The following is a 12169-nucleotide window of genomic DNA, read 5'->3' on the forward strand; positions in this document are numbered from 1 at the left end:
AATAGCTCTTTACGGTCGGGCAATGGAACGTCTGCTCCATCGTCACCGATTGGGGTATCGGATCGACCATATCCTGGTGTTATGCATGCACTGGCTGCAGAAGAGTTTCCTCCATAATTACAGTATGTTCTGGGCATCAGTCATAGATTGCCTCTGGGCTCCGCACTTTCTGTTATTTTCGTGATTTATATTATTGACTTATATTAGTCCAATTGAGTATAAGTTGATTCGTTTTTAATACTAAATGAGATTTTTAGAATCTCTCAGTGCTGAACTTGGTACAAACAATTTATTTAATCACTTTAAAACTATCCCCAACCACAAATATGAATAGCATGGATATATTTGTTAAACTTTACGCAGACATCTCAAATTAATTCATATTTGAAGCTTGAGGTAATAATATTGAGGGCCTGCCAGTCCGTATAAATAATCCCTTACTTATTTTAAATTCTTATTTAAGCTTACATTTTCATGTGCTTACATACACACACAAATACAGCTGTATGTAAATGTTTTTGTCAACAGTTTTTCATATTTTTATGTAAACTTCCTGGAAAGGTGCCACAACCATTAGAGTTACAAATTTATTTGTTTGCTGGGTGGGTCCAACCATCTATTTTTTTCACTCTCCACAGGCGTATTTTCAATCAAGCAATTAGCCACCGTCGTACGCCGCCTGTTATGGACAGAGTGTGTCTCGTCTGCTCACCGACAGGCCACTTAATATATGCACATATGTATGTGTGTGTGTGTGCGTTTTTTTATTAACAACTTTTTATGCATTCGACATCAAATGCGGACACACATACACATATAGCTGCGTGCACATTAACATAACTGTATATTTATACGATTTTAATGTGGCGTGAAGACGAGGGCGACGCCGCGTAACTGTTTACGCTCACGAGTATCTTCATTAAATCAACAGAAACCTTATAGCGCGAGGCATTCCACCCTTTAATGAACCTCTCAAGTGCCAGCACACAATTTATATATTTATATGTGTGTATAAGTGAATGCGTGTGTGTGTATTTATGACTTTGTTTGTTTATTTGTTTGGCGCGTGTGTGTTTGTTGGCTCTTTAACGCACTTTTAGCGGGGGGTTGCCATCGTACGGGCCATTCATTGTGTTTGTTGCAATAATTATTATGAATTTTTTGTTTCCATTCATTTTACGGTAAATATTTTTCGCTGTGAGTTAATTGCCGTTATCCTGCTGTTATCCTAGTATGAGCGCATCTGCAGGAAAGTTTGACACGCAATAAAAGTGTTGATTGTTTCGACGTTTTTCAGTGTTTTTGTTGTTGTTGTTTTTTTTTTGCTGTTGTTGGTTCCTGTAGAATTGCTTATTTTGCCAAGCATTATCCAGCTGGTGGGGACGCGCATAAAAATGTAAATGCTTAGCCCTCGGGACGAGCACAGCCTGGCAGCGGAAACGGTAGCGCGCAAAGAGGGTGGCTTCGCTGGGCCACCCGTGCAATGTCGCATTGTGCCACAAAAAACAGAAAACAGAAAACAACAAATACGCGCAATGTGTATGTGGAATATTCATGGCGTGAATATTTTATTTTAGAGCAGCTATCAAAATTTTATTTTCTGCTTTGCATCACATTTCAACCATCAATTCACCACAGAGCGCGCCGTGTGATTTGTGGAGTGTGGAGTTCACTTGTTTTTTGCGCAATAAAATTGACGCTGAATTTTGAATGGCCAACAAATAAATATTTTTCTATGAATGTATTGTCGAAAAGCAGTTATTTTGGCTTTAGTAGTAACTGTATGTCAATATGGCGATTCTCACCTCGTGAGAAGTGATCGTGTTCTAACAACTGGATTCTTGGTGGATGTTTGAGCTTTGCAGCTTAGAAATCTAGTAAACAAACCTTGATTGTAATTAGTTATGGAGATCATACGAAATTTCTACAAGGACAGAATTTTTCAATCAGTTAATTGCGGGTTTTACAAAAAAACTACTAAAGGACCATCTATCTTATCGTTCTTAAAGGCATTTCCTAATACGCTGAAGAAGTATAGCGTATTGAAGTACGTAAAGATAAATGTTTTCTTATTTTTTGGTGTCACGAATTAAGAAGAACCCCCTTGTAAATTGATTCATCTGAATCATAGCGCTGTTGGAAAGAAGCAACAAGGTTCTAATGTTGAGTTGGAATTATTAACGAATATCTTAAATTCTAAAGTTGAACTGTAATCGCAGCTTGTAACACAAAGTTCTTGAGTATTTCATTATGGGAAGGCTTTAACATCATCTGTTTATCTTTATTTTTGAGAATAAGCTGAATTGAAAATAATCAATCGTTTTCCCCCCATTTAAAATTTGCTCATGGATCTTGATCTAAATAATTCTCTCAAACGATAATACCACCTTATTCCAGTGGCTCTTTTTCTACGAGTTAGGTACATAAATCATCCACATAGACATTCTATCTAAGACCCTAACCTATACCCTAACGATACCTCAGAAACTTCTTAACATCCGTGTGTGTTCAAATATCGGATCGGTTTTGATAAGATTTTCATGAAATGACAATGTGGTCAATATGGGAAAACTCTTACTCTAAATTTTCAACTCTTTTCGAAGTGAAAAGTTTCTTCTTTGAGACTGTCGATTCAAAGCAGTATTCGAGGTTATATTATTATTATCAACATTACCACCTGTACCTCTCCCTGAAGCATTGTCAAGTAATCTGGGTTTGCTGAGCTGTAGCCGACCGGAGGGGTCAGAGCTTGCAGATCGTTAAAAGGCTAATAATCAATGAGAAATCCCGACCAGCGTATGGCGGCTAGATGAGGAATCTCACTGAGCTTTTGGCTAGCACTGAATTCTTTATGAATTCTGAGTGCTTATGGTATCTTTAGCGTCATGTTGGGTTTTTTTTCTATGTTTTAATATATCACCAACCCCAACATGTTTTGGTACGCTCATGTTGTAGGTACGGCAGCGGAGGAGCTCCTAATGAGCCAACGATATCACACACAGTGATCCACAGGCTTGGAGGAAATCTACTGCTGCCATAATTTGAGTCACCAAAGGACGATAGTTCCTCCCGCTTTGTGCTTATAAGTATAGTGCTAACGTCTAGTTTGGAAAGCCTTTATAGGGTATCTGTGTCAACTCGACAGAATTCTGTTACAACAACAACAAACAAATCCAGTTGCTTCTGGTGCCTGCACAACGGATTTGGACGTGCGATAACCTTAAATAATTCTAAAAAGTTTAGATCCGTATCTATACCATTTATGTAAACCTGACCATTGTGAAACCGACAAGCTCAGATCTTTACTGCTTAGCATACCAAATAATATATTTTTCAGGTCTGGGATCACATTAGCAAAACAAAACCAGTATTAGACTTTAACACTTTACCCAAAAGGTTCGAGAGAAGCTCAAACGGTATACTAAAAATCGTGAAACTGAAGGTTAGACCACTGTCGAGTGTTTCTTGAGTGGATGGATGACTTAAATTGCAATATTCAGATACTGTGTACTATCAAGCAACTGTAACTTAAGTCCAAACTTATTGTTCGGCACGTTGGACCCACTACTAAGCCCTTATTGCACATGCGTACATATGTATGTATTTAATCCGCTGCTCTTCCATATAAATTTAATTGCGCGCTAATTGAGGCCGCCTGTGAGACAATTTCTCACGATCGAATAAAGAAACTAACGCCATAGTAATTTTATGAATTCCTTGCAAAAGAGTGAGGAAGAAGGAAAGAATTTTACCATTTTTTTACACTGAGAATTGCGGAGTGCCACTGCTCTTTGACGAATAAAGAATTACTGCTTGACGCCCTCAAGATTTAACACTAGCTTTATGACTGCTCTTGCTCGCACAGCATTTACATGTGTCCACATGCAGTTACATTACAGTTACACAAACACACACAAACACTTATTTGCATATGTAAATGTGTTTGGCACATAAAAATGTATTTCATTGAGTCGAAATCATTGCCATTTGCACCAGTCAACTAGCACTTAAAAGAGCGTCAAACAGTCGTGTACTAATAACAACCACGCCAGCAAGAGCAACAACAACAATGACAGCAGTAGGAAAATATGCGAAAACAACTCATTTCAACCCTTTAACCTCATGTTTTTACATTTTACGATCACAATTTACGACTTTACGATTTTGCGTCTGTCAATAAAAATGACTTTTTCACACAAACACACGCACGCACACATGCATACTCGTATAGATGCTGGAAAAATACGCAAATTTCTGCTGCATTTTGACAATTTTACTGTTGGCAGCGCTGTTTCATCTCCACTTTTGCCTCGGCTAGTGTTGTTGCAAAGTGCCTATAAATGTGTTTGTGAGTATACATATATGTGTGTGTTTTTGTAGGTAAGTGTGAGTTTATATGCAGGTTAGTGTGTGTTTGATGTGATTTTTTGCATGAATGAAGTTGTCTTGGCGCAAGAATGCAATGAATTTCCAGCACCGACTTACTCTAAATGCCAAAAAGTATAGCATGAACACTGGAATTCTTCGCCTTTGAAGATTTAAACAACATTTTCTTTAAGAGAGTTTTTAAATTGTCCCTTAGGCTCTTCTTCGTGGGCTGAGCATGTTAAGTTTTTACGTGTAAATATGTATGTATGAATGTGTGTAGAAGTTTTTATGCTGCTAAGCTTAGTTGACCTTAACCTTTTATTTACACAGTGTGTAATAAAAATATGTTACCAGATATTTGTTCTACGAAGATATAATAGCCTCCAAAAATTGAAAGATATTCCTTATAAGAACATTGATTTTAATTGTTTAGTTTGATCTGAATAATTTCTTTGGAAATTGCGCTATTGCCTTAGACAATCCATACTAAATTTGGTGATGATACTATATCTCGTCAAATAACAAAGCTTTCCATACCTGCAATTTACTCCGATCGTTCAGTTTGTATGTCAGCTACATGCTGTAGTGGTCCGATCTGAGCAATATCTTCCAAAACTCCATCATTGCCTTAGATAATATCATACATTCTAATTTCGTGCAGATATCTGGCTAAATGGGAAAGCTTTCCATACAAGCACCTGATTCCTATTATTTGGTTTAGAGGTCATCCATATGCTATAGTGGTCCTATACCCGCGGTTCTGACGAATGAGCAGCTTCTTGAAGAGCAAAGGCGTGTGAAAAACTTCCGTTGGATATCTCAAAAACTGAGGTACTGTTTCACGTTCATTCTCCGTATAGTTTTTAAAACTTGAACGATCTCTTTTTTTTAAAGCTAATATCACAATTTTTGGAACTAACTTCTGCCTTGCATAGTATAATAAGTAATCTGCCATCTCTTGACACCGTGAGATTATACAATAGTCTGAAACTTGCCGACTAAAGTTTGAAGCATAGCCATTGAAAAGTCTAGTTTCTATTGCAACTTCCTAGATTTCTAAGAAAAGGAAAATTTATTTCAATGTACATAAGTATACACATGAATTAATTTTAATATCAAATATTGAACTACAGCTTGTTGACTTTTCTACTTTTTTCTTTTATATGACTTTTATAGAGAATTCTATGCTCATTGCTTGTTCGATAATCATCGTTTGAGACCCTAATATATCAAATATTTTAAACACATCAGTTTTTGGCGGTACTCCACAAAACTACTACAGAGTCATCGACACTCAGCACCGAATAATTGGCGTTCAGTCGTTGGGTAAACATACTTGTATTATTGCCGCTTATGGTGTTCGTAGCTTCATTATGTTATGGCGTGCTTCAAAGTCAAAATCGAGAGCTTAATGATACTTAATACTTCAAGCGCTCCAAAAATGAAGCCCTTGATTTTGATTTCCAAGCACAAAAAACCAGCCTTTTAATCATCACTTTTATTCGAAATATCGTTAAACAAAAAATAAAGGTCGATAGCCTCTTTATTGAGTCAATTTGCAATTGTTTTAAAGTATGTTTCGAGTATTTTGCTAATTCAATAAATTAAGAACTTTTCTGAAGCCCGCTCAAGTACAAAACCTTGAATCTAAGCAGAGCCAAAATATGGTTGAGCTTTGTTTGCACGATATTTCAACCAACGTGGTCTTATTCCGAAACAACTACTCAGTCATAAATACCTTAGTATTATATTAAACGCTTCCAAGCATAAACAAATGTTTTATAATTATCACTGTAGGTTGAAGTATCATTATATAATGAGGTCGATAGCTTCTTAATTAATTCAATTAACAATTTTTTCGAGATATCTTTCGAATGCTTTGCTAATTGAGTAAATTGAGAACTTGTCTGAACCCTCTCAAGTATATATGTAAGTATGTATATTGAAGCTAAGCAGAGCCACAGTATATGTAGATGAAGAGTAGGGATGAAAAGTTTTCATTAAGAGGCCTGGAAGTCGAAATCACTGGCTTCATCCGAAACAACTCGCTCGGTCATAAAAACCTTATTACACTAAACGCTTTCAAGCATAAAAAATGTTGTTATAATTATCACTGTAGGTTGAAATATCGTTATATATTGAAGTCGTTGGCCTAATTGCGTCAATTAGCTATTATTTAGGAATATTTTTAAAGTATACACAGTTTGCCAACAGACCGAATTAAGAACTTATTTGAGGTCTTTTAAGTACATTTTTTGAGAATATAGCTCATTTCGTCAAACAGGCATTAAATCCAAGCAGAGTCATAATGTGAAAGAAATTTGTTGGAATGATTTTTCACCCTCCAGTTAAGAGTCCACCGTCTTGTGTCAGGAAATTGTAATTATGGGCTTAAGCTGAAATCACTGCTTGGTCGTAAAAAACTTTTAATTTTCAACTGAAGTTATTGTTTATTTCGCAAAAATATTTCAATATTTTAATCTCCTTAACTGATTGAGAGCTGGCAAAATTAATTATGTTAAATGTCTTGAAGATACAAGAGCATTTCATCTGCTGAGCTAGTTCGCTATTATTTGCTTTAACATTGTCGATTCCTTAGACTAGATTTTAGCAGGGTCTTCAGTTTTAGTCCCTTTAACTCAAATACTTATTCGAATTAACGATGAATAATTCGACTATAATCGCGTAAGAGGGGTCTACGCCAATAAAGAAGAAGAAATCAAATAATCAACAGACTTTTTGAAATTAAAAAGTTTCTTGCTACACAATAATATGAATTCAACTGTGGTGTACATTGGATAAACCAAACGCCTTTATGACCACACTTTACCACTTCCTTAGATAAGCTTACATCTTTTTATGTCTTTACCCTTTTGTTCCTCTCTTCCTCTCTGTCCAAATTAATAAAACATAAAATTTTAAATATTTTGCATTTTCTGGCAATTTTTCAGATTTTTGTGAACCTTGGTGCGGCACATTTAACGGCTGAACAAACGCAAGGATCGCCACAAGGCAGGACCTTGCACGAAAGTGTGAGTGTGTGCGTGACAGCTGAAATATCGAGCGTAAATGGCAAAGTGAGAGGAGAAAAAAATTAAAACAAAACAAAACGAAAAAACGGTACTTAAAGGACAAACAAGGAGTGAGGACTCGCATGATAAAACAAACAAGTAAATATAAAAACAACAACAATAAACATTAAGAGCGTGTCGTTTAAGTGCTTGTAAGCGCAACAACAACAAGCACAACAAACGAACAACACTTGAGCGTCCGCGTGCATATTTACCGCTGATTACAGCAAAAATAAAAAAACAAAAATAACAAACCAAGCGAAGCAAGGTGAAAGCAACAAAAAATTAAATAAATGCGCAACAACAACAACAACTACAATAAGTACTTACAAATATTTGGCACGATAATAAAATGTTATGGCATTGCAGAGGTGCACGCATACAGCAAAAGCTCATTTAAAACAAATGTTGCTGCCAGCAGCAACAACAACAACAAATGCAATAAGAACAGTAACAAGTACAACTGTAAATGACATTAGTTCTGCCTGTAAGTGGTAGTGTCAGTAGTTGCCGTTATAGCGCCAAACAAAAACACGGAAACGAGAATTCACGAAACATAAAACTAAAGTGTTGCCATACGCAGCCAAAAAAACAACAACAAAACAAAATAAGTACTTACTTGATGCCATTGTCACTGCCCCAACGCCGAAGGTTTGAGGCAGCAAATACAGGCAAAAAGTAAAAAAAAAACAGTGTGCTGTATACCAACAGCAACGCCGCAAAAACAAAAGCATTTATAGGTGGCAACACTGTAATTAAGTGTAATGCCAAGTTTTTGCTGCCACAAACAGCATGAAAACTATCCAATTACAAAAGGCAAGTATTGTAGACGCACTGCTGACATTCGGTCGCATCAAAAACTCTTACACATTCTTGCCAATTACAACAATAACAATAACAATAACAACAACATATCAACAAAACGTGCAAGCATTGCAAGTGAAACAAAAACAAAGCGCGTAAAAGCACCGTTAAATTAAAAAGAATTACAAAGTACTAGTGTACAGAAACAAAAACAACCACAAATAAACCTTAAGAAAGCTACGCAACACAAGAGATTCCACAGAAACTTATCCCGTGTTGCACGTATATAAATGACGGATTGCAGACTTGTGCAACAAAATGGCAACCCCGCATATTTCCCAAATCATTATCAATCAAAAATTCCCATTTGCAAATGCTGCGACACAAACACAATTAACAACAACAAAACCAACAAGTACAACTGCAACAAACACAAAGCTATGTCGCGTTCAAGAGAGTCGTCGTTGGGTGCGAAGAAAATGTTTTTGCACTGCGTTGAAGTACAAGCACAACAACAACAGCAGCAGCAACAACAAAAGCGACAGTACTCGCCACTCGCTGCACTGGCTCCAGCTTGGTTGGAGCGAACAATTGCTGCTGATATGCATGCTACTCGCCAGCACGTGGGGTCCAACTGGCTGCGACGAGTCACAGGACTTTCAGAAAGCGAGTAAGTCGAAATTTGCATATTTTTGAATCACAAATGTCTATTTGAATGTTTGAAGTGATGGTTAGTATGGTAGTAGTTATTGGAGATAGATAAAAAATGCTGGCTGAGTATAAGGGTTCCGTTATGTAATTAAAAAATTTTCACATGTGGCAACCTCTTTTCAAAAAATAATTTCACTGATATATTTACTGGAAACTTTTCACTTTGATTACTATACTGCGTTTTATATAATAATTAAATAAATTTCTTGCTTAGAAATTTTCAATAAAGTGGCAGCTTTTCTCTAAAATATTGGCAGAATTTTTTTCTGAAACCTCTTTACATAGTATACAAAATTTAATGTTTATTTTATTATAATTAAATAAGAATAGTTGTTTAATACCAAATTATACATATATACAATGAGTCTAATAGGTGGCAACCTTCGCCAAAAATATTTTGTGCTCTATGCATTTTTGAATCTTAGCAGCTTTATATCCACATTGAAGTGTTTATCCGTCCGTTAAAATATTTACAGTCGATTTTCAAAAATGTGGCAACACTCTAAATGCCAGCCTTTCTAAAAAATATCTAACAGAAATTTTGTTTCTGTTTCTATTTTTTAATACGGCAATTAAAATGATATAATATTACTACAAATAAATATAAACAGGTGGCAACATCTCTCAAAAATTTTAACCGCTATACCAAAAGTCTTTTTCTTTCTTCAATAAAATATTATAATACATTTTTTATAAAAACAATTTTTGCACAAGACATTTTAAAAAGGTGGCAACCTTCTCAACTTTTTTGTTGCAAAATACGAGTTTTGTTTGTAACAAATTACTAATCCAATAATATCGGTGCGGCCTAAATATAGTTCAACAAAAAAAACAGGTGGCAACCTTCTTTTTTTTGCAAAATTCGAGTTTAGTTTGTTACAAACTCAATAATATTGGTGTGACCTTAATATTGTTGAACCAAAATTAAACAAACAAAAAAAAACAGGTGGCAACCTTCTTAACTCCTTTGCTTTGTTTCTAACATCTAAAGCATCAATCATGTCGGTGCAGCTCGAATTCAGGTTCACCGAAAAAATTATAATGGTTGGCTACTTCCTTCTCCAACACGACTGCATGTACCAGAGTAAAGTTATATAACTTCTGAATTCCAAATAATATCATTGCATATGACATCTGACAAGTATGTTAAGTCTTAATTTACACTAAGTGACTATTTCAGCAACAATTTGCCACACAATGTGTCAAACTTTAAATTCAGCTCGTACGCCTTCATGGCATTCGTAATGCCATAAAATGGAGTAGCACTCAGCAGCACGAACCGCGCTGGATAGTAATGTGGAGAATTTCTGTAATTCCAAAGCGATTTATGACATTAAATGATGATTGCTTTTAGCTCTCTGGCGACTACTTGCTGCCAGCAAGCGAGCGAACATTGCATTATGAGTTTTCTAGTGGTGTTGAAAAAAATATGAGAATATATGAAGACTTATATTTGTACATGTATGTGTGTGTGTGCGTGGGTGCATTTCCGCTTGAATATAATATACACATTGACTTGGGCTGGCGTGGCGTTGCATTGACAACGCGCTAAGTGGAAGTCAAACATGAAGCCAAACAAACGCACGCTCGCTGTACATGCGTATGTATGGATATGTATGTGTATGTACATCAGTAAGTATGTGCAGTGCATTTAGCAAATGCTGCCACATGTGCGCCAACGCTACACCGGCTTGCTCTTCAGCAATTTTTTGCTGCTTCAAATTCCCAATCTGTCATTGACAGCGCGCAAGCAACACCAACGCCAACAGCAAACAGTTAGACATCTGTGTGTGTGGGTGTATGTGCAGCGCGCAGTGTTGCATAGAGCTTTGTATTCTTTTGCGTTTGCTTCTTCACCGTACTTCACTGCACTGCTGTGGGGCAAAAGCTGAGCGCTGAGCGCTGAGGCGAAGAAATGTGCAAAGGACAGCATTTAGCCGAATGTGGCAACGCATGTCGGTCCTGAAAATTTCAAATGTGATGAAAAAAATGTCGGCTTACATACAAGCGAGGTTCACGAACATACTTACCTACTTGCCTCGCTGCAATGACCAATTCGCACTTGAGAATTGCATTTTTTGGAGTGAAGTTGCCATTTTTTTCTCAACAAAAGCTCTGCTGTAAAGAAAGTGGGAGGCTAGTCGTTGAAAAACTCTTCCAGCAACTCGAAAAAACGAATTTAAAACTCTGCGTGAATATGATAAATCAATATAAGGCAAAGAAGTTCTGCATGTTCTCCGGCAGCATAGTATAAGTCGACAAGTGGCTTGTCGAAAGAAGCTTGTCATAAAAATTCATATAAAATTCATGAGTCTCAAAATACTTTAAAAAGAGTAGTAGACAAGTTAAAATATGCTTGATATATTGCTATTTATGAATAATTTAATTCAGTGTACGCAAATATTCCTTTTTTACGAAAATTAAAAATATATGGCAACCGTAGAAAAATTTAAATTGATTTTAGTATAAAGTTGGCAGCCCTAATTACATGTTTTAGCAACAACTTAACCAAATTTTATGCATTTAATAACGGTTTCTTATTTTTTACCAAATTTTTAGGTGGCAACTCTGTTTTGAATATTGTGCAAATTTCAGTTTAAAACTTGTTTAACACTATTTTTCCATTCAATTATAGCTTTAATATCAAGCTGCCTAAAAGTTTCTCTTCATTTTCTCTCTTAGGCAGGTTTCTCTTTTATCTCTACGAAATTTGCAATAAAGCTTAGTTTCGATTATAAAACTGCATGCAACAATTTTTAGGTGTTTTTTTTTTAATTTTCCGAGTTTAAAAACTTAAAAATAATGTATTTTTTGTAAATAATTGGCAACCTTTATCGAACGTTTTTCGAGTTTTTGTTAATTAAACCTATTTTCCCTTAACCAAATTAAGTCCCAATAAAAGTACTAGAAATTTTTTACGTCTAAAAATTTGTATGAGCGCTTTTTGGTTCTAGAATCTAGGAATCTAGTCAATAAACACAATAAAAGTAGTTTTGCCAGCTTTCAAGAGCTTCTCAAGATCTTGCTTCTATAAGATTTATAATTTGTATTCAGAAAAGACCCGCGTTTGCTATGTATATCGCGAATAAAGTCTTAGGAAGTCTTTAAGCTTCCCTGTTTTTCAGAGGAAGACCCTTCAAGTTTTTTGAAGACTCTTTAAGAATACTTATTCAACTAGTTCCTTGTGTTTTTCAATTTATTCAGAATCCATACGA

At 35.8% G+C, this 12169-nt stretch overlaps 1 protein-coding gene across 5 annotated transcripts in view; it reads left to right on the forward strand.

The window, feature by feature from the left end:
• The window catches only part of LOC105227625 (neural cell adhesion molecule 1), a 291474-nt gene that overhangs the window by 90947 nt on the left and 188358 nt on the right, over positions 1–12169 (forward strand). For all 5 annotated transcript variants that reach the window (XM_049448693.1, XM_049448692.1, XM_049448694.1 and 2 more), the window contains exon 2: positions 7320–8913. In XM_049448693.1, coding sequence (XP_049304650.1) covers positions 8562–8913 — 352 coding nt within the window. In that variant the 5' untranslated portion in view covers positions 7320–8561. The remainder of the gene's footprint in view (positions 1–7319; positions 8914–12169) is intronic.

The sequence above is a fragment of the Bactrocera dorsalis genome, chromosome 2 (assembly GCF_023373825.1).
Source record: "Bactrocera dorsalis isolate Fly_Bdor chromosome 2, ASM2337382v1, whole genome shotgun sequence".
Taxonomy (NCBI): domain Eukaryota; kingdom Metazoa; phylum Arthropoda; class Insecta; order Diptera; family Tephritidae; genus Bactrocera; species Bactrocera dorsalis.